The sequence below is a fragment of the Antennarius striatus genome, chromosome 8, assembly GCF_040054535.1.
Source record: "Antennarius striatus isolate MH-2024 chromosome 8, ASM4005453v1, whole genome shotgun sequence".
NCBI lineage: Eukaryota > Metazoa > Chordata > Actinopteri > Lophiiformes > Antennariidae > Antennarius > Antennarius striatus.
In genome coordinates this window covers 5125248-5148880 of record NC_090783.1, presented here as the reverse complement: position 1 = coordinate 5148880, position 23633 = coordinate 5125248, and the positions used below count along the sequence as shown (strand labels likewise).

Sequence of the window (23633 nt, the reverse complement as noted above, 5' to 3'; positions counted from 1 at the left end):
TCGAGGAAAATAAACACAGGCAACGCAGTAAAGAAGAAATAACAGCACACAGATAAGTCTTTAGAGGCTTTCTATCAGAAATACACACAGTCGCTCTGTTCTAACCATTGGAAATAACGCAGACTTATACTTAGAGTTCTAAACATCCTCTTTTAATTCCACATTTCAGTGATACTGTCGTCTCTAGAATAACATCTCTGATGTCTTGATATTTATTTTTTAATCCTAATCTTCTCTGCATCTCAGATGCTGTGTTTGACAGTTGCTTTAGAAATGGTTTTGATTGCACGAGATGGGGAAGCTGGGATGTTTGGGTGGCACACTCCCAGGCAAGAAGTTAATCTGTCATGCGTGTCTCCTGCTCCTCCACTGGCCGCTTGCTTAGAAGGAGTCACAACTGCTCCTATGGGAGACGGTCAGCGATCTGCCGTGCTCCCTTATCATCACTCAGCACAAACTTGTCGTGGATAAAATGATCATTATGACAATTAGATGTGGCTCAGTCCCCCGTCGGCCCCAAGAGTCCTATTCTGTGATGTTGGCTGCCAGAACGGTCCCTCCAGCCACATGTGGGGGGAGGAGGAGGGGACAGGATCAGGGGAGGGCTAAGGTGTTTACTAGCAGTATCAACAGGATGGAGGTGCCTTTATACAGAGAGAGGAACCCAGCCCCCCAGGAGACGGGGCAGATAACGGGTTTATCATCACATGCTTTGATTGTAATGTCCTGTGCTTCCTTCTGCTCCTCTACACCCCCCCCCATCCCACCCCCCCCCTCCCTTGCATGGGTTCCCCCGCTGCCAATTAAGCCGACCTGTGCAGAATCAATGATGTGCTGTGGTGGTGTTCCAGGCTCCTAGCTGCACTGTGGGTGTTCCTCTCCTGAAATTCAATCTATATAATTCCCCCCACTACCACCACCACCAACACCAACACCACCACCACCACCCACCTACCACACAAATGCACACACATTCCACACACACCATCCATGTCATCATCACAGCGGTCTCCCCACAATTGGCTCACAAGCACACACCTCTAGGATGATGGTGAGTTGTTGGATAAACCTCCTGTTTGGAGGGGGGCGGTGGGGGGTTGGGGTTGGGTGGGGGCCATGCTACAGGATGTGGTTTGGAATTGGTGCATGTAGTCAATTTTGACTCTCATTAGTGGCTCACTGACTGACACTTAAAAAAGCTTGACAGTCCACTGACATGTATTATTAGCCTTTGCAATCACCATGAAGGGCTCAGCAATTACATATTTGGATGCTAAAAACAAATCACCCCGAGTTATTCCCTCTGCTCTGCAGGGCTGCCGTCACACAGACCAAAATAAGTCCCCATCTTCCCTATTGACTAGATGGTTAGAGTAGGGTTAGGGTCATATCCACACTAATGTCGCAATTATTTCCAAAGTATGCCTTCTACTGAAGGATGAATGTTAACAATTACAGCAATTGGGTCTTGGTCACACAGAAAATCCTTTCTACATGTGCAGCTTTTTCATGAACGCTTGGGAAAAGCAGTGCAACAACAAGACAGTGGCATGCCTGATGGGGCAGGGAGCGCACGGACAATAAAAGATCATCGGTGGAGAAAGTTGTCTGATAATATGTGGACATGAACACGTGATGAGAAATGAGCACATGGGAGATTTTACCGTTGTTTTCCTGACGTGGTGTCTCTGTGATCGACTGTAAAGATGGATCAACTGTCGTTTACGTGTGTTAAAGCGTGGAGGAGTTGCATCAGTAATAAGATCAGAATGACTAGATGGTGTGTGTTAATCGGAGTTCATTTATCTCAAGAAAGTAGTGCATCCCTGGGATGCGCTTCAAGAAAAATTTGTGCATCCTAATATTACGTATATGCATCACAAAAGCAATAACAGAATATATGGTAGAAGTGTATGCAAGGATTGTGTTTTTCCAATAATACAATATAAAAACTAAACAAACTCTTAATTTTATTGTTTTTAGTAATAACATCATAGCTGTTTAAGTAAAATGAAAAAACGAGTAAAATTATATATTAGTTTTATCAAAATGTTAAAGCCTGGTAGTCATTAAAAAACAGTTTTAGAAATAAGAGAACACTAGTGTATGTAATATGACCCCGTGGGCGTTGATGCATCATGGATCTGAAGTTTCAGGGTACCAACTCATGAGCTAACGCAAGTGTCAAAGACAGCGACCCCACAGAGTTGCAATGTTTTGCACCTATCGCTGCCCTCGCCTTTCCGACAGTACCAGAAGTTGTGTACTGTCAGATGTCAGATAGCAGCCACTCCTCATCCCTGCATCTCATTTTCCTAGTTTCCTGTGGAATGACGCCAACACTTTGACAGCGCCAAAGCCGCAACCCCCAAAGAATAGAACGAGAAGAAAAAGAGGAATGTCGAGGCAGGTGGTTGCAAAAGACGAAGAGATAATTTTCTCGTAAAGAGACTCAATCAGAACCCCCTGCTTGGCTGCAGAAGAATCGACAGTCATAAAAAAACACAGATTTCCAAGGAAAGAATGTTGGGAATGCGTTTTAAGTTCACACAGCATAGTCATTGGTGTGGTTTGGAAGAGATCTGGAAATGAAAGTATAATCAGAAACATCAGCAGCTTTTGATACGAAGATGTTTAGGTAACTTCTTTTTATCTCATGATAAAAACAATGAATTTTTATGTTTTTCAATACATAATATCTCATTCCCGTACATATTTACTTCAGATAATGTGAAAAAAGCAAATGAATAGAGACACAACTACACACATATAGCATAGGACAGAGTTAAACCAGGACACGTCTCAATCCAACAGCTTTGAATCTGACAGAAAACCCAACACCCCTGAAAATTCGCTTTGCATCTGACAATATGTCCAAACCACAGTTTGTGCTGTAAATTAGCATGTTTGTACAGTATATCAGTGAAACGTCGTGCACAAACCGCTACCGAGTGAAGCTCCGGTAGCCGTTCTGCCGGGCTCAGGAGCAACAGGTTGGTGCCATTTCGTCTTTCAGTCGAGGTGGTTCCTCAGATTGACTCCGCAGTGACTCTTGTGCCAGCGCCGCCGTTCGCCTGCTGCTGAAGGAGCTAGTCATTAGCAGGAGAGCTAATATTTCAGCCCATTTAACCACTGTGTATCTTGGTGGTCCCTGTTTGGCTCTGGATCTTGGCCTTTTTGGAATTGTGGTCTTTGACCCGTTCCCTATGGTGAGTTTATTTTTGGGATGTGGGTCAGCGCGTTCCCAAATCCAACTTATGGATCCAGCGTTTTAAGGAAAGCTTGAATTTCATTTCTCCACATGTAATTTTTTGACATTCTTTGGCAAAGTACCGTCCCCTCTGCTCGAGCTGGGCTCCAGCTGTACGGGGTGATGCTTTCCCTCCCACATACCACTGCTTTCTTACTTCACTACTTCATCGACGTGACATATATTAGCACTGATATTTATTTGCTGACGACCTCTACCTTGTGGGATGCAGAATTACTCGTCAACCTTTACGACATTTTCCTTTATATTCAGTTTGACTGAACTCCTGACGCTCATCATTAAAGCCTCTGCTACCACACAGCGGTACTTCGACTGCCTGCTTTTGCGTCACCTGCTTCACCGCTACGTTTGGTTGGACCAGGTCTAACACAGTCCAAACAGAACCACGGGATCCAGACCGCACATTTTACGATACATATCCTTTAGCTGGTTTCACAGACTACACCTGTTTCCACCACATTTTTATCTGGATTACTTCTTTTTACCAATTTGGAAATACCAAAAAAAAAATGAGATGACTGTGTTCAATTGTAGGCATTGGACACACAGTTTCAAGATAACTTGTCTGCACAATGTTCGCTTTTTGCATTTTAATTTTCTTGGTGAAAGGGGACAAAAAAAAAAAAAAGGATCAAGCTGTTTTAGAAGGACGCAATCACACAAGGGACTACTTTATAAGCATTCTTCACACCTAAGCCCGACATTCTGTTCATTCTTTTGTCAAGAAGAAATAGTGAGGGAGAGTACAACATAAAAAAAAAAAAAGGGCTGGCCCGGCTTGCCTTTGCCTGGGGAATGAAATGCTGTAGCTGATTATTACAGCTAACTATGATGGGAGGACCACCAGGGTAGTGACAACTGATGTAGCTGCCTCCAGGGTGAGACAAAGGTTTACATATTACACAAGCAATTTGGATGTTTTCTAAACATGTTGCCAGGACAGTGGGAGTTGGCAGCGCTCTGCCCCTTGCCACCGACCCCCCCACACACACACACACACACATACACACACACCCCTTCCCTCCAAGCTTTCAGTTTTGTATGAATTTTTTGTGTAAACCAGGAAAGAGCGAGAAGACAAGGAGCTAAAAAAAAAAAAAAGCAGGGACTGAACTGAAGCACTCATGCGCTATTGTGCCGTCTATGAACTGTGAGTGAGCTAATAAATTCTTTCAGCCACTCAGGGTAGCAGTCACGGATATCCCCCATAGATTACACACACAAATCACCGCACAATGGAGGCCACCGGGAGGGCCCGGGTGTCACAGGGGCCCCCCGACCCTGTGGACAAGCGCGCATAACCAGGTTTTGCAGAGAAGACTGGGTGATGGTGGGGGGTCGTAGAGGAGGTGCAGCCTTACCCAGAGTCAAATGCTTCATAATGGTTGATAATGGTATATTCAAGGAGGATGGTGAAGGTGCGAACCGAAACAGGCCAAGGGGAAGAAAAAAGAAAGAGTGGAAGAATAGCAGGGGTGTGAAAGGGAATGTGATGGAGAATTTTTTTTAAAAAAAGGGATTACGGGGGGTGGAAGAATTAAAGGAGGTGGGGAGCGATGGGTTGCATGTAGTGGTCTTGGTGATGATGAACATAACCAAGGAGGAGGAGGTGGTGGTGGGGGGGGGGGGATTCCAACCATGCACAGCTGAGCAGAAGCCAAAGAGGAACATAATTAATTCCTGGATCTATTGTGTTCCGTCTGACTGCAGGGTGGAGATGAAAGGGGCCTGCTAAGCCTGGCATTCCACCCCAATTACAAGAAGAATGGCAAACTCTACGTCTCTTACACCACCAACCAGGAGCGCTGGGCCATCGGACCGCACGACCACATTCTACGTGTGGTTGAGTACACCGTTTCGAGGTAATGGGAGAACGTTTCATGGCCTGGAAGCCTAACAAGAACTCACAAAGCAAAACCTGTTTGTCCAAAAGATTTCATGGTAGTGCCGAACGATTCTAAGTGTCGTCAGGCATTTGTTTATTAGTTATTTATAGAATAGTAAGCTTTTCGGATGAAGTAATAAGGTTTAAGAATAGGACAAAATTGGAGCCAACAGGATGTCGTGAAAACAGTCCGGATGGCAAAAAACTCCGGAAGATCTCCGATGATAATCTCGGCTATTTTAATCCAACAGCATTGATTGGACTCGTTTTTGCCTGTAGCCATGACTACCAAAGTAAATACAAAAGCTTTTTAGGGCTCACAACTTACATTTTCCAAAGATGCAATGGAAAAAAATAATCAAGAGCATTTTGTCTCATGGGGATTTATAATGTAGGTCAAACGTTCCACCTAACTAACATCCAGTGTGCACTGTTTGACTGAACCTAAGATGGGGCGTTCAACGGTCTGACACACACCTGTGTTTAACACAACAATCTTCTCTCACGAATGTGCTCAACCCCTGCGTTTTAATTTGCATAATCACAGTTGTATGTTGACTTAATGATCTAATCTTAATTACGGTCTTGACATGCAGCCTTGGTGACTGCAGCTCCTAGTCCTTAATTTTCAAGTCCCGTTGAGAAATGCAAGCTCGAGTATTGATGGTTGCGTAAGAGAGCATTTTTTTTCCCCCCTTTGGCAAGCTGCTTTTTATAAATTTGCAAGACAACCCAAAATGACACACCATGAAATATTTGTTGCTGATATTTTGAAGCCAAATCCTCATTTTGCTCTAGATATTGTGCAACATTTGGACGTCTCTGTTGCATCTCCTCCCTCTGTCTCTTTGCAAAGACAATGCATTAGATTTAGACTAAATGTCTCCAGACAGAAAGACAATTTAAACTCTCATAACGTTGGATTCAGTTTGGTATGTCATGTCAGCATTTCTTAACCATGCTTTGGTATCATTTCACTCACATTTACTCAATGTAATTGTTCTGTTTGGTAATTAGAGACAATCAGGCTCATTTTTTTAAATCACATCATGTGCAGCATGTTTCAAAACAATACATCCACTCAGCAAGACTCTGATGAATGAAAACTGCATGATATGTGAGACTGTCTGGAAGCATGGAAGGTATAGAACTGTTGTAGATTGCAGCTATTTTGCGGTGTGGCGCTGATATGGGACTGACATGTAGTTAATGTGTTGTGCTTCAGAAAAAACCCCAACCAGGTGGACACCCGGACCGTACGGGTGCTGATGGAAGTGGCAGAACTGCACAGGAAACACTTGGGCGGGCAGCTTCTGTTCAGCCCCAACGGCCTGTTGCACATCATCCTGGGAGACGGCATGATCACCCTGGACGACATGGAGGAGATGGATGGACTCAGGTGAGATCAGACCTCTGAGCGTCACCTGTTTAAACCATGAAGTGCTGGTGTGTGTCCTGAGATGGGATCTTCTCCTACCTCCTACTATCATGAAGGTGTTTGTTTTTTTTTGTGTGTGTGTGTGTGTGTTTGTTTGAATGCAGTGATTTCACAGGGTCCGTCCTGCGGGTGGACGTGGACACGGACTGCTGCACGTCGCCCTATTCCATACCGTGGAACAACCCTTACTTCAACAGCACCAATCAGCCACCAGAAATCTTTGCCCATGGATTACATGACCCAGGCAGGTGAGTGGAACAGATGAAGGTTTAGAAACGCCACCGGATACTAATGTATGATGTCTATCTGCATAACCTAATTCAGTTATTTAACAATTAAATAACATGCAAATCCTGAACTTGCATCAGGGTTTATTCATTGTGGGTAAGTTATTTCCATGTGTATCACATAATTGAATCCACATTGGAAACAGAGAACGCTTCAGCAAATGCTCTCCTCAGAGAGGCTGAGTCAGCAACTTGTAATTTACTGTTGCATTCAAATTTTAGATCTAGGGATATGAGATCAGTTATTGTTGTTTTAAAAGTTATTTACAGGTCTTTTCTTATTCGTTCATTTTGAGAAAGTGAAATTGTTTTTACCTCATGGGTTGATAACTTGAGTAGGATTAAACCCTATGCTCCTCTGGTGTTTACTGCTTTTTGCAGCGTTATTCTATTGTGTTACTAATATTTTCACGTTTGTGTAACCAGTTCCGTTATTTAAAACAATTTTATACAGTTTAGACAGTTTGAGCATCTGTTGTCCTTACACACAGTGGTCTTCCTGTTGTTCTTAGTGAAATGTTTCATACACTCAGACTGTTCTTACTCTGACATGGCATCTTTTATTCCGTCGGAGTTCAAATATCCCGTTTCATCTGCGCTCTTTAATGTAGGTGTGCAGTAGATCGCCTTCAGACACACAACGGAAGCTTCCAGATCATCTGTACAGATGCCAGTGGCAAAAACACAACAGCAGGACGAGTGCTGGAGATTACAAAAGGCAAAGACTACGGTGAGAGCATGTCTGTAATATTCACCTTTCATTTAAGTTTTCTTTTATAATTTAGCTCCTAAAATTAAACAAGCGCAACCTTAGCTTGAGTTGATTTGATGTTTGGGGATCTTCTCTTCCTGGATATCCATTTATATTTATTCTTTTTATTATTTCTTAAATATAAAAATGATGTGTTAAGAAATATTCCTCACACACGGAGTTCAGAATGTGAGATCCTGTCCACTGGTAACAAGATGTCAGCAAAAATAATCATCTGGATGATGCTTATCGTGGCTGAAAACAACACCTGAGAGGCGCCCAGTTCTCCTCGGATCGAGAAGCTAATCAATAACAGCAGCGTCTTGACAATGCTTTCTACTCTTCAGCAAAAAAACTAATTACTGCTAATAGTTCCAAATTTAATTTGGCTGGTTGTCCATGCCACTAGTGTTTATCTCTCCCTCCAATTCAAAGAGCCAGTTCTTTTCACAGACCACCCCTCACCTGGCTGCACGCCTGATTTACCCATTTTAGCCAAACTCCAAAGTGTTTGCATTTGAGAAATTAGCACATCAACTCTTGGACCATAAATTCTTAAAGGGAGCAAGTATCCTTTATTGACAAAGCTGTTGTATTTTCTCGACATTCAAGCTTACGAACATTAAAATTGAATGCCTTTTTTATTTTTTCCCAAATTAGACGAACACACAAAGTATCAGACTTGATCTGATTGATTCTTGACCAATTTAACACAGTTTGCTGGTTTTATTTGTTATTACGGCAGATTTCGTCGATGGCAACCACTAAACCATCATATATATCGAAAAAAACACTGCAAAAAAATTTTTTTCTTGAATAAATCCATGGATTATAATCTACTGAATGATGTAATATAATGAACAATACTGTGGTTAATACAAATATCTCTTTGTGCTTCTCCAGAAAATGAGCCCTCGGTCTACGACCTGCAGTCCAGTGGGGGTACCCCACCAGTGGGGGGCTTCATATACAGGGGCTGCCAGTCCAGAAGGCTTTATGGGAGTTATGTGTTCGGCGATAAAGCTGGGTGAGTATAAAGCTCCATCCACGATGGTCAGCACATGTTCTATGTTGCTGTAGATGTAGAGGAGATGTTATACCTTGTGAGACTCACTCTCTTCTTTTTTTTATGTGTCCTAATTCGCACACACAGTAACCTGCGGATCCTTCAGAAGTCCACGCTTTCAACATCGGTGAGCGGCGAACAGTGGCAGGAGAAAGCCTTGTGCCTGGGCTCGGTCGGCTCTTGCGGCTCAATGCTCGTCGGCCACATTTTGGGTTTCGGAGAGGATGAATTAGGTCAGTAGATTGATGATAATGAGGTTCCTGTCATCCTATCGTCTCTTTTTCCTTTGTTTCATTTTTCTTTCCTTTCCCTGCTTGAGTGGCAGCTAAAACTCTTTTTCTGAAATCAATCAAAAACAATGGAAAAAAATCTTTGCTTGGAATCATTTGGTTGTGCATTTATCACTGTTGCTTGTACCGTTATCTTCATTGTGTGGAATTTTCCAGTTGAAAATAGTCAGATATGTCCGGTTTTTTGCACCAATGCACAGCAATGCATGAAAACATAATTTCAAATCTGGGAAAATCTCAGCATCCAGCCAATAAGGATTAACGCTAAAAACTACGGGGAATCCGACACCTACTCTTACTTAACCTCCACGGCATGTTCCCAACAGGATATTAAACGGTGCACACTTTCCTCTGGATTAATTGTCATTTCCATAAAATAGCAAGGAGACTCCAAAGCCCCACTTATGAGCAGTGCATTGGGCCACCTACCAGGCAGTATTTGCTATGGGTGTAGAGATGTGTTATTGCTTATGTGGAGGTGAAGGGGCTGCCACATAAATATAAGACAGGGTGAGCTGAGGTGAGCAGAATATTACCATATAGGACATTGTTTCATATTGAGCCCCCACCAGTAACCACACATTCAGAATTCTGAGTTATCGGCTCTGGTGTTTTGGATTAATAGACATGACGTGGATCACTCACATGGCTACAAGAGATGTTTGATCGCAGTTGTTTCCAGGTTTCGGTCCTTATTTGACAAGGTATTTAAAGATTCTTGCATTTAATCATGATTTGAAAGTGGTTTCAAGAAATCACGGAAAGGGTGGGCTTTTTCTCCAGGCCCCACAGACACATGTTTTCAATTTGTTCCCTCATGGAATTTTCTTGCGGCCTTGTTCCTCATTAAATTATCCGCCTGGTTCCCAGTCATGAGTATCCAATTGTGCCATTAAACTCTTTCTTAAAGTCAGTTGGCAAGTGCAGAAATGCAGAAGCTTCAGCTACACTCATTATATTCATGTCCTTGTGTCTTCTCCTTTGCTTCACTCCATTCCTCATTTTAACATTTGATTATTTTGGATGCATCAAAAGTGTGTCTCATGTGACGGTTCCTCTTTTGCAGGTGAAGTCTACATACTGGCAAGCAGTAAAAGCATGGCGCAGTCGCATAGTGGGAAGCTCTACAAGCTGGTAGACCCCAAAAGGTACAATTATTGAGCTTTGGGGATGCTTAGACTTGGGGGTTTTATTGCAATTTCAATGTATTAAATGTTCTTTTAGCCATCAGACCTTTGAGAGTCTGAGTACCTCAGTTCCTCTACATGCCATCTAATGATGAGCTAATCTTCCTCGAGTCCTCGCTGGGCTTTTATGTTGAGACCTGCAGCTGCCTCTCATGAAACTGTGGATCTATAGTTAACCACATTTCACAGCAGTGACGTCTCTTATTGCGTATTGTTCTTATTACTAATACAGTTGGAAACAGACTCATTCAAACCCACTGTGTACTGGGTTTATTGGTAATATGTAATCATAGTGCTTTGTTAAGACATAAAGACAAACATAAAATATAAACGCTGCTTAATAAACTCAAATACATAGCTTCAGTAATAAAATAGATATTACCAGTGTTGCTGCCTTTCGCTGTTATGACTTGCTACTAATAGGATGCATGGCCCAAAACCAGGTTCTGGCAGGTATCTTAACCCATTCCTGATTGGAAAAAGCATCCAGTTCTATTTTCTTTTTCCTGGGTTTTAGCGCTGCTTCCACCTTCTTTATGTCCCATTAGAGATTTTCTGTGGGATTCAAGTCAGGAAACATCCACAGATACTCTAGAATGATCCAGGACTTCTTCTGAAGCCAAGACCTGGTGGACTTCGAGGTCTGGCAGGGATCCTTGTCCTTTTGGAACATCAGCACCCCCCCCCTCTCTCTCTCTCTTTCGTCATCAAGTTACAGATACTTCTTTGCAGAATTTCTTGAAAATTGATAGAATTCCTCTTAGTTCCTTACCATCCACGAAATGATGCAATGGGTAGGGGTGCCGTGACATGAATGCAGAGTCAGAAGCTTGAACAGCTGCTTAATACGAGACACCAAAGTTTGCCGCTAATTAGACACATCTATTACATTTTATTCACTTTACATTGCAATATCAAGGAAGAAAAAAAATCTGTGTTTCTTCGCTCTGATGTCATCAGTTGTAAACTTTAGTGAGTGGGTTAATCTCCAGTAAGCACAGAGACCTTTACACATTTTAACTCAGGCGCGTGGAAACCACACATGTTGGTGCACGTAACTTCGCTCACATTTTATTCATCATCACGTGGAGAGAGTTCAACGCGACTTCATTGCACACAAATCAACTTTTACTTTTGAGCGGATCGGTCCAGCCTGTTTCCGTTCTCTCGATGTTTAATTAGTTGATAATGAACTGGAATGTGTGGGAAACATGCATGTGAACGCAACTTCATAATTCAACTGCATGTGTGATTGTGTGTGTGTGTGTGTGTGTGTGTGTGTGTGTGTGTGTGTGTGTGTGTGTGTGTGTGTGTGTGTGTGTGTGTGTGTGTGTGTGTGTGTGTGTCATAATGCTTACCATATGAACAACAGTAATAGAAATCGTTCAGATACTTCTGGATCTATAAACTGCAAAGTACATGTGGAAAAACATTTGTCACACAAGATGAGAAAATGTGCAGGGAAGAGCATGAAGTCATCCTGCATGGTACAGCAGGGACGTATAAGTATTTGCATCTGATCTCTTATGCTGACAGTAAAAAAGAAAATCACTGCAAACATAAACTGACTGTGTAATTCAAATCAACTCTTCCGCCATCGCCACACACTCATCTTATTAGCACTTGAGCAGGAAGTTGAGCGAGATCCCATCTGCTCTGGACAATTAATGGTTTGTATCCAACTTTGAATCGACTGAATGCAGGAGAAAAGTCTCACACGAATAATATTCCTTCGCTCAAGGTCAGGTTTGATTCAGAGAAGCAGATAAAATCAGGGAGATAGAACATACATGCCTCCCAGTCACAACAGAACCCCATCCGCAGCTGATCATTCCGGGGTGACGACAGTGCCACCCAGGCATTAGCGCAGTTAATTACACCGCAGATGTTTTAAAGCGGGTCCTGGAGGCTCATTTCGTATTTATGTTTTCTGGCGTGGCCACTGGATGCATTTCTCCCAGCGAACAATTCTTTCCACCGTGAAGTGGGGTTGTGCAGTCTTGCGGACCCTGCGGTGTTGGAGTCTTTCGCTCCTAATGCATTCTGGCTTGGTTCTTATGATCTCCTCACGAGGAGAGGACGTGGGGGTAAATGGGGTAACTAACATATCTGACCCCAGTGCATTTATCCAGTCCGGTGGTCTTTTCTATACACTGCGAGGACATCTGGACCCTAAAGTTCTTGCATGGAGAGATTTGTTTTAGGAGTACGGTTGGTTTTTGTGGTTCAGCATCTAGCATTGTGTTTTTTATCAACTGTGTGTTTGGGGAGAGCCGTAAAGGCTTAGAGGGAAACATCGGCCATAAAATCCCTCAGCAGTGTTTGTGTAAACATGTCCCAGCAAGATGACTTCATTTCTAGGTATTTGTTTGTCAGTTAGAGTACCCCTCCAATAATAAATAGGCCACCATGCATTCTGAAACATGCTGAGTATGTGTGGTTTGAGCAAGTGAGAGAGAGACAGGGGGCAATGAAGGGTCTGTTTGGGATGCAGCAGCTGGATAGGAATATTTCCAATCATATATTTTCCATATGGGATGAATCAAAAAACCTAAAAGTGTACTGTTGAACTCCGATTCTATTCCTTTCTGCGTACTTAGCGTACATATAGTTTACCTCAAGGAATCAAACATTCAAATTAGAATTTTAAAAGGTATCGAGACAAGATAGGTGATAATAATGTCATGTCTGATGGAGAATGATGATATTTGTTCTCTGACGGTCTTTATTAATATCAAAGCTGCAGTCATGAGTAAAGCTGTTGCCTTTAAAATGAGTGAAACCACAGTATGAGTGTGTTCTTACGGACACATATACTGCAGGCAGGTATTCATGGCCAAGTCTGGCTCCCTCTCAGTCCCACCAAGGCTGCATTTGATAACATAATTATTTATACAGTGAGAGCATTATATGTTTGCCAAGGAAAAACAAAGCCAGAAAGACCCTGTTTCTTTTCGGGAAAGTAAGCATAATAACAAATACAGATATGATACAGCACAAAACAGAGACTTTTTCCACTGTTTTGTGTGTGTGTGTGTGTGTGTGCGTGTGCGTGCATGCGTGTGTGTGTGTGTGTGTGCAACAAGCCATGGGAGTTGTAGTGCAAAATGATGTGTTTATGCATCCATCCATCCATGCAGTTGGACAGAATGAGCCTTGCCGTAACAGTTCGCCATTGCTGACTGATTTAAAAGTATCGAGCTACAATTTCGGATTTGGAAGCAAAATTAATTTGCCTCCATTTGTTCTTCATCTAGAATCAGGGAGGTGTCACTAGAGTTGATTCTAGGTGTTCAAGTTTTTGTCAGCTGCAGGCTGAGCTGGTTGAATTACAGCGAGAAAACACCTTTCAGTAGCTCCTGGGACTGCTTCATGAAATCCATCAGGTGTAGACGTGAAGATATCTATGTGTGTACAGATATAAACCGTGTGGGTGGTGGGTGCATGCAGACACGCACATCTGTGAGCCCGTGTGAGCGTGTAGCGTGCTAGCTCCCCGCAAGCTGCAGAAAAAAAACAAAACCCTTTTCTTTATCTTCTTATTTCTCCTAAATCTTCCTGCATCTCTGCCGCGGTCCTCGTCTGGACAAAGCTGCTTGCCAGTCGCACTGAAAAGCCCTCGCTCCTACAATACACAGTAAATTTCTTACACAATTAAAACAAGGAGTGAAGTTACAAAAGAGGTCCCTAAACAATGGAGTCGGATGACAAAACAGCAAAAGAGACCACACTGGGACATTCGATTAAGCCATTGTTAGGGCACACAATATACACCACTCCACAGCGCTTTTCTCACATATACATCATGTCAATCAAAGGCAGCCTGCGAGCCAACAAGCTACACACAAACACACACACACACACACACACACACACATGAAGTGATTGTGAGCACTGATCCACAAACCTGTGTGGACACCTGTGTTGAGATAAGGCGTTAAAGGGAGGATGGGACCTCCGCTGACCTCCCTCCCTTCCTTTCTCGTCTGCCTCGACTTTGCGGCTTCTTTTCTCACTTTCCACTCCATTTCATTTGAGCGATGATGCCACCAGACTTTTAGGTATCTCTCTGACTGGTGTCGTATCTTCATCTTCCAGCGAGCATTGCCGTCCTTCTCCGTCTCCCTCGCTCTCTCACATGCACCACCCCTCCCAAAGTTGATAAATTCCCACAGTGGCTGTTGACCCAGCTGCCTTTGTCAAGTTGTGTGACCAGCAGGTGCTGTTTTCACAGCCACCCTGGCAGTTGTACAGACTGTTTAGTAGCGCTGCTGACCCCTGCCTGCTATTAACAGTGTTAGCTACAGACCCCCCCACCAATCCTCCAGGGACTCTTACTCTTTCTTTCTCTCTCCCTTTCTGTTTGCTTCCCTTCTTCACTCTTTTTTTTAACTACATGCAGCCTGCAACAACAAAAGCCAGTGTGGATGGAGTCTGGAGTTGGGTGTTGATAGGATAGGAGCATGGGAATCAACACCCCCCCCTTCCCCTCCAACCCCCACCCAATAACCCACCCCCACCCCCACCCCTCTGCCTGCATCCTCCAATTTCCAAGTGACTTTTTTAGACAGAGCGCCTGTCTCCACAAGGTGCCATGTGTCTGTCAGAACGTTCCCAACACATTTTTCAAACCGAGAAGTAAACACACACTCAAGTCAAATAAACACAATTATCCTCGCACAACATCATCATTGCTGCAAATTTTTTTTTCCACCAACTGACATTGAAATATGCATTTTCTCACAAACTCAGGCCTGAACAGAAGGTAGAGCAAATGATCGCTCATTTCATACATATATGTGTATACATTTATACATGTGTAAAGATAAATATAGGAATATAAAACTTTAACACATGGGTCCAGTTACCATTCAACATACAGCATCCAACAAGTGTTGCCTCAGTAGCGTATTACGTCAGCACAATAAAATAAAATCTATAAGTCTCCCTCTGTCTTTTTTTTTTCTTCCTTCTCACTTTCACAAATTCGTGTGTGGGCCAGTGGGCAACATGCGCTAACAGACGCTTCACATTTGAACTTGATTTACACTTGCTGTATTATTTCCAGACTTGCAGAGCGTGATGGGAAATAATTCTGCCTCGGCCCCGTTTGCTAATTTGCGTGTCTGGATGTTTGTCTTAATATGGAATGATCACAATATGTGTCTTTGTTGTGTTCAGACTTCACGCATATGGTGTGGAGATGTTTGTGTTTGTGTGTGTGCGTGTGTGTGTGTGTGTGTGTGTGTGTGTGTGTGTGTGTGTGTGTGTGACTGTGTTTGGATTTTCTAAGTTGTATATCTGCAGGAGTGCCATGTAAAACTCGACATGTGTAAGGAAATTGTAAAAACAATAAAAGCACCACGCATGACCCAGGTGTTGTCCCAGCTGGACGGTTAAAATCCAGCCCAGATAGACGCACTGTTGACCCACAAAACAACACATCAATGGCAAATCAACACAGCACTCCCACAAATCACAGTTAATTACTGTTTTCCTCCGCCAATAAGATTTTGACGGGCATTTTTTTTTTCTTTTAGTTATATCTATTATCTTGGATTTTGCACAGAACTGTGGAAACTGTGATCTGACAGTTATGACCTGATGTCAATACGGTTTTTATCAAAGGACTTATAAAACCATAAGGGTCACTTAACTGGATGTAGACGCAGTAAATAATTAAATAATTTTTTCTTATTTAATGAAAGACATTCAGCAGCATTTTTGGGATCAATTCTGAGTAACTTCAATTATTTAGACGTAAAAAAAAAAAAAAAAAAAAAAGCGTTTCATGTTGCCATGACAACATTGCCAAAAATAAATACATGCACATCCCCTTCCTCAATCATGGTGTTAGCTAACATTACAGTTTCCACAACATTGATCTGGCAGGGTATTTGAGGGCATGAAGTGACCGTATTGATCCACTGCCGGGGGTCGTGTTTTCTGTCGCTCACCCATCGACATGTCCTCCTCCCTCCACCACTGCAGGCCCCACACCCCTAAGGAGTGCCAGCGTCAGGTGGAGCCTCCAGAGCTGCTGATGACAGCTTGTTCCAGACACTGTAAAAACGGACACTGCACCCCGATCGGCAAATGCTGCTGCAGCCCCGGCTGGGAGGGACCCTTCTGCCGAATTGGTAAGTAGCTCCGTGTCCGTGGGGTTAAGCGTAGGACAGATATCCGTGTGTTTGCAACACTTTTTCCTCATGAATCCAACACTAAACAATTTTTTCTTTTGTTCTTGGTCCATTCTGTTACCTCTTTTCTACACCCAAAGCCAAATGCGAGCCAGCCTGCCGCAACGGGGGTGTGTGTATGGAGCCCAACAAGTGCCTGTGTAAAAGCGGCTACTCTGGAGACCAGTGTGAGAAGAGCGAGGGGGGCATGCCCAACGACCAGGAGAAAGATGGAATCCTGGACCACATCATCGACATGACCTCGTACCTCCTAGACCTGACGAGCTACATCGTATAGGGGTGCTCTGGTGGGGGGGGCGTTGCTCCCCGCTGTCATCCTCCAGCTGATACAAATCTACCTACCACCACCAGCAGACTCTGATCATATGTCCTTAATATGGCCTGTTATTTTCTCTCACACCCACACATAAACACACACACACACACACACACACAATCGACACAGGATCCCTGCCAGACTGCTTTCCATGCTCATCACCGAACTTTTTTCTCTTTCGCCTATAAGCTATCTGCTCCTGAGCACACGGGCGTGGCCTCCAAAGCCACGTTCACCGGCCCGAAGACAGCGGCGGGATGATCGAAAAGCGCGGCCTCATCACGGAAAGTCCATTAAGACATTTTTCCTCTGTCGTTCAGAAAATGTTTGCACGCGGCTGACTCCACAGGAATGGGAACAAACCATATTCACTCCAGACTTAGGATCTTTTCAGGACCTGTCTGTGGCGTTCCTCAAGACCCTTCAAAATCAATGGAGTTGACAGTTGACTGATCGGGGGGTTCTTTATGGAGTCACGGTTGCAGAACGTCGTGGGGCTTGAGATCAATTCAAATCGCAGCAAAATAAACGTCTACACAAACAGACTTCGAAGGAACCGCTCCGTTGTAAAGAGTTGAGAGGTCAATAGAGGTCAAAAGAGTCACAAGGAGCCTGCAGTACTTTGTGCTCTACTATTCTAAAAGGCACCAATACAGGAGAGATGAACCATGATGTCCCACTTATGATGTTGTATTTAGTTTGTGGGCACATTGTCATAAAGAACTGTAACAGTATACTGTATGTATACTTTGTTTTGCAGCACACATGCTATCAATGTACAGAATGGATCTACAGCAGAGGACTGTTAGTAAAACAGACATCAGAACACTTTGTCAAAGCCAGTTTCACACAATCTGAACGAGTTATTGGCTCCCATGCACTGTATTATTATTATTATTATTATTATTATTATTATTATTATTATTATTATTATTATTATTATTATTATTATTATTATTATTATTATTATTATTATTATTTCTTGTTACATTCACTTTATTATTCAAAATTAATTTTTCATTAAAAGCGCAATGAGGGTAGTTTCACATTCACGTACGCCCGCCACACTATCACAGGTATGGTCTAACAAAACTCCTGTCATTGCATCACACACTGAACCTGAACTCAACACTACAAAGGGACGTGGTAGCGCCGTGATGTATATTTCCAATAGAGCTTACCTAAGTACTACTTAGCATTGCAAAACAACTATAGCATTACTATTGTTATCATAGAGGAGGGTTTATTTTTTTAAACATAATAATATATGGGAGAGAATGGTGTTTATAGAAAAGCAGTTTTACACTAAGCTTGTCAATTCATGTCATTTCATGTCTTGTACTTTTACAAATGCAGCTTTTTTACTTTGTGAAAGACGTGCGAGGTGTGTAACGCATGTCTGCGCCTGCATCCAGTAATTCAGAGCAATTGGGTGAGTCAACCCCCACCCCCAACCCGACATGTGGTGTCATTGCTATTTTCAGAATATGACTCCATTGCGAGATGATCAAAGATCATCCCATCAGGCCACCAAGCTACTGTGGAAGCAGGCCGCAGTCAGAGGCAGATCTTATCTGTGGACAGCAGACTTAAGCTAAGGATCTCTGTAATTGAAATAAGCCGGAATGTTACACTCTAATGAGCATTTGAATCCGACGACTAGTCAGAAAACCGTAAAACACAGACCTGTCTGGGATTGTCTGGAGCCACGTTAATGTGTTTCGTCTTTTCAGATACCAGACTGAAGCTCAAACAGATGCACCACATTTACTGTTTGCATTCTCTTCACTAATGACTTAAATACCCTTTGGATTCTATCAGTCCAGCCTTTAAAGAGCCGTCAGTCGTTGTGTTTAACAGTCTTGGAAGGTAAACAGAGCGGTTTTGCTCTCTACACAGTTTTTATTTTGAAAGAACACATTTCCAATCATCATCATTGGTTCGTTGAAGTTCAGTGTCCATAAAAATGTATTTGCTCTGCCGCCTCGCTTGTGTTTGCTGAAATAAATCAATTCTACCTGGTCAAAATGGAATTCATGCTGTAAAATGGAAAATTCTAATTTTTTTTTTTTTTTTTTTAGCACTTAATGTGAAAGTTGCATTGTAGCTGCTGAGACGGTGTGGTGTGAATAGAATAACCATTTTCATTATTTAAGTAGTTACACAAATAAAATAATTATTTAAGTTCTCCTTGTTGTTTTTACCATTGTACTGTATGTGACAATTTTTTTTTTATTCCTGTATTGTAAATAAAACTAGGGATAACTGTGTTTCTCTACAGAAATATCAATATGTCTATTAAAATTTATAGCATGTACGAAATACTTGTCTTGTTTTTTTGCATCAAGTTGTTCCCAGCCTGTTAAATAACAACAGGAATGAGACCCAACAATTTTCTATCTCTCTCAGGAATCACCAACCATTAGTCTTTAATACAATATATCACCAAGCTAATGAATGCTGTCATCCATTCCATCCATTACCTGCGAGGCTACAGAAGACATAAACCCGCTGTAATGTCACTTTGTGGACAGACGTTTCCAGTTTGACGTTAACCATCATGGTTCTTTGAAGGTTGGAATGACCGCAGGGCAGAATATCCTGACTGGATCTGAAGATAAACACCATAACTATAAAATATAGCCTTACCTAGGATTATTAGTGTTAACACAATCAATCATTAAAGGATCACAGTTTAGTTCTGGCTGAAACTTTTCAGCGGATTCATCCTCCTGTCAGGTACAAACACTAAGAAGGAAGGACGTTACAACATTCACAGGACAGAAACACGCATGCGAGAGCCACTGCTGATGGTAATATTAATTTCCTTGTTAAAATACCATTGAGGCTTTGTGTTGTATAATGATAGCGAGTTGAGACCACCCACCTCACGCTGGTCTCACTCACACACATACACTGCCATATTTCGAGTAATGCAATACTAAGTTGTCTATGCACTGCTCAGATTCAATCAAAATTGCATAAAGTGGAACTCTCCAATAGTGCTGCAAGGTCCAGCGTATATTTGAGTTTATACACTATCTGTGGCATGAATCATTACTTTTCATTTGGAATAGTTTTCTTTTTCCTTCCCAACGGGCCCTTGTCTGGCTATCCTTCCCAAACAGTGTAACCCAGTACTTTGAATAAACATGAGGAGCCTGTATACCAAATATTTGTAGGACTGAGATGGCTGAAAGTGCATGCTATAATACTGTATACATGAGTGAAAGAGCCGGTACGAGCAATACTTATAGGGTAACAGGAGGAGGGGAAAAAAAAAAACAGGAAAAAACAATAGTCCCCGCGATTAAAAAGAGATGCGTCATTCTTCTTCTCCTCCTCTCCATCCCCTGTTTATTATGTGCTGTGGGACTATCAGTGCCTCCAGCTGCAGAGATCACATCTGCTGGGGCAAAAGCTGACAACTATTAATGGCAGTGCCAGATGTTAACAGGCATCAGACAAGCATTCTGTGAGATACACATTGAGGACACACGTCATTGGTCGGTGTGAAGATCATGTGACCACACATTTCTTTCCTCAGTTTTCCTCAGTTCCACAGATTACATTTTTTTTTCTTAATAACTAAATGATGTTGCATAACAGAGCGAGCTGCTGGTGCCTCTGAATTCATTTTTTCACATCAATGTTCTTTTAATGTGGAAAAAAAAATGTCTCCACATTTGATGTCAAATTGAAAACTGCTGCCAAGGTTTCTCTTTAACGTCTTCTTTTTATGTTTAAATTTTAATATTAACCATCCCAAACTATATTCAGACGGGTTTTCATTGACTACACCTGCTGACACCTGACCTCGTCTCCTCTTCTGGAATCATCTCCTCACATTCAAAAGTACAATTGTGACTCGTTTGCGTAACGAACATCTGTTTCCATAGCGACGTGACTTTTCAGAAACCTGCAGAAACCCCTTGTTAAATAAATGCACATTGTGATGTAAGCTGGCCTGAGAGTGATGTCATGATGTCTGGTCAGGGAAGGATCCAAGCAGTTGTGATTAATGTTGTGCATTAACGTCTGTGTTTGTCCACACTGGCAGTGGTCTCAGGTGGGCTTTAGGATAAATCGTGGCCCCTGTAGATTCCAACATATTGATTTATGTGACAATATTGGATCTGAGCTGTGTAAACATTAATGGTGGATGTTTCATTGTGACTGTAACTGCGTATTTTTATTGAGTGCGCACATCTGTGATCACGCACATACCCTTGTTGTATATCGGGTTTTGTAACACCCCTGATTGCGTAGTGTATTCTATGACCTCATGTATTTACTTTAGACGGCCTCACTGAGTACTACGGCTGAAACGCGCGACCCAAGCAGCTGAATTCTCATATTTCCTAGCCCCCAATCGCTTACCAATGAATACACACTACTGCGCGCTGCTGCAGCCTTTTCCTTCCTTCTCGGCTTATCGCTTAACAAAACAGACCCCACTTGCCCAACACCTTCGGTCAAGGAGGTTTGGGAGGTTTTAGCAAAACACTGTTCATTTTTCTCAACTTTTATTATTAGCTAAGAGGTTTTTATGCCATCTCACACCCCCACGATCTCACATTTCCCACTTCTTCCTTTCATCCCAATACAGTTTACAGCCTTTTCCTGCTCTGCTGCTCTTCTTTTTTTACCACAAACCAATTACTGTATCCATACTAACCACCTTGCTCACCGCCCCGTTCATTCCTGCATCGACTCGTCATCCCACTTCATTCTTCTTCTTCTTCTTCCCTCTTTCTGACCCTGGATTCAGAGCTTGTTTGTGCTCTTGACCACAGCACTGACTCGCATCCATGAAATGATGCAATTAAGGATCCCACTGGGGCTCAATCTGTCACGTTTAAATCTTGCCAAACCCCCACAGAGAGCAGCAAGCATCACTGAGTTTTGGGAGACAGGTAAGACTGACAGGGGTGATGGTGGATAGAAATGACCAGAAATCAAAGTATCCCTGCTGATTGAGGGGGTGGAGGGGGATCTAAAATGTCATGAGTGTGACTGAAATGTGCTACTGTGAGTGTGTACAGCAGCATAAAGGTTGTCTCAGTGCATGTGTAACCCTGCATGTATCACATATTTCTGTGTGTGTTTGTCTAATCTATAATGAATGTGCATGCAGCCGTCAGAGACAACATATTGCTCTATGTCTGCTTCCCCTCTCTGTGAGCCTCAGACGGGCTAGGTAAACAACTAATGTCGGCTGGAATGGACCACCTAGGTGTAAGTTTCCATGCAGGGGTATCCCCTCAAAGCAAAGTTAGGACATTTTCCGAAACACATTAAAAAGAGTTATGCAAATCGTTTACGGCAGCACTCGTGTGGCTGCATTGTTGTATTAATCTGTATACATCCTGGAAGGACCCTTTGTTTGCCTTCGCTCTTAATCTGCGTTGTTCATCTCAAACTGACATCATTCAGAGTAAACAGCAGGACAACTGTCGCAACTTCACACTCCAGCTAACACCAAGGTCACATGGTGCGCACAAGTGTTTTAGTGCGTGTCAGGGCTGCAAAGCGACAACCAGTGACCAAGCAAACCACAAACAGGTCTTAAATTGGACTTAGAGTTTGCATAGACGTTCATAAGCACCTGATCAATGCAGCTTCGTAATGTAACCTATTCCATGAGCTACACGCATCGTCCGATTGCCAAGTCCTTGTACGACTTCCCATTAGAAATTTCCAGTCTACAGGGGGAAAAAAGGGAAAGTGAAAGTAAAGCACAATTGGTTTTCTGTGCTTGCATAGATGTGGTTTCCTCTGACTGAAGCAGGGCCACGTCTGGCATTGGCCCCTCCGTCTGTGGTGTCCAGGCTGGCCAACTCTGCCAGATGCCTGCAGCCTTGTTGTGTGTACAGGCAATGCTCGTTGCCACTGCGCCGCGTGGGCCAAACAGTTTATCACACACCGCTAGCAAAGAGGTCGGGGTCTCGCCAGAAACATAGCACAAAAAGGACACCCAGGAGAGAGAGAATCATGTATGACAGGGGAACGATGGAAGCAAAACTTCCGGGATGACAGTCCTAGAAAAAATGACACATGGATAGTCTCTCTTGGTTAATTCTTTCACCGTTAGATAATGATGACTGATGACAGAACCCCAGAAAGAGCTGAGTGAAAAATTAAAACTTTATAGATGGTTTTAGGAAATGTATTTGCATTATTGCTGAGAGTTGGTATTAATTATAGAGCTGGATCAAGGATACAGCAATCTTGGTTCAGCATATATGCTGAAACCAGCAGCCAAAATGGACTAAAACTGGACTAAAAACTGGACTAAATTGGAAAAACTGGGGGGGGAAAGTACCCATCATCTTCTCTACATCTCTATAACTGATACAATAATGTTTCTGGACAAACAACAGAAAATATTTTCTTATTGTTGTCATTTTAGTTTGTAATTTGTGTCCCTTTAGCTGTGGCTGAGAGGTAAACTGTTTGAAAGCTGCCATATAAATAAAGTTTATATTGGCTAATCATCAAGCTAATCCCACTTTAGCTCCACATAATGTACAAACAGGACTAAGCGCTAAGTACGCTAATGGTAGCCTTTTGGAAAATGTCGAACTGTTCCTTTAAATTTTGAAGCTTGATTAAGTAAAGCCTTTCCATGAGTCAGCAATCAATGTCTAATGAATCAATATTCACTGTCAAACAAAAATAGCGGAGCCAGTCCTTGTGAACAAAACGCTTGTTTATGGCTTTGGTATGATAACACATTGCAACACTTGCGTGGCCTCTCCGTCAAACCCACACACAATCACACAAATGCACCCTGTAAGTCCAACCTCAGAGCGCACTCTACAAAATGAATCATAAATAAATCAAGCCGGTGTTATTCCAGAAATGGAGGATTACTGAGTAAACAGGCTGTTCTCCTCAGTGAAATATTATATAGTATAGGAAATATTGCTCATTCCTCCT

General features: G+C 42.6%; 1 protein-coding gene across 1 annotated transcript in view; it reads left to right on the top strand.

The window, feature by feature from the left end:
- The window catches only part of hhip (hedgehog interacting protein), a 29495-nt gene extending 10482 nt beyond the window's left edge, over positions 1–19013 (top strand). Inside the window, exons 5-13 of the mRNA XM_068322666.1 lie at positions 4982–5133; positions 6382–6555; positions 6699–6842; positions 7493–7611; positions 8536–8659; positions 8786–8931; positions 10055–10136; positions 16167–16315; positions 16456–19013. Of these exons, the coding sequence (XP_068178767.1) occupies positions 4982–5133; positions 6382–6555; positions 6699–6842; positions 7493–7611; positions 8536–8659; positions 8786–8931; positions 10055–10136; positions 16167–16315; positions 16456–16652 (1287 nt within the window). The 3' untranslated portion in view covers positions 16653–19013. The remainder of the gene's footprint in view (positions 1–4981; positions 5134–6381; positions 6556–6698; positions 6843–7492; positions 7612–8535; positions 8660–8785; positions 8932–10054; positions 10137–16166; positions 16316–16455) is intronic.
- Positions 19014–23633: the final 4620 nt, after the last annotated feature.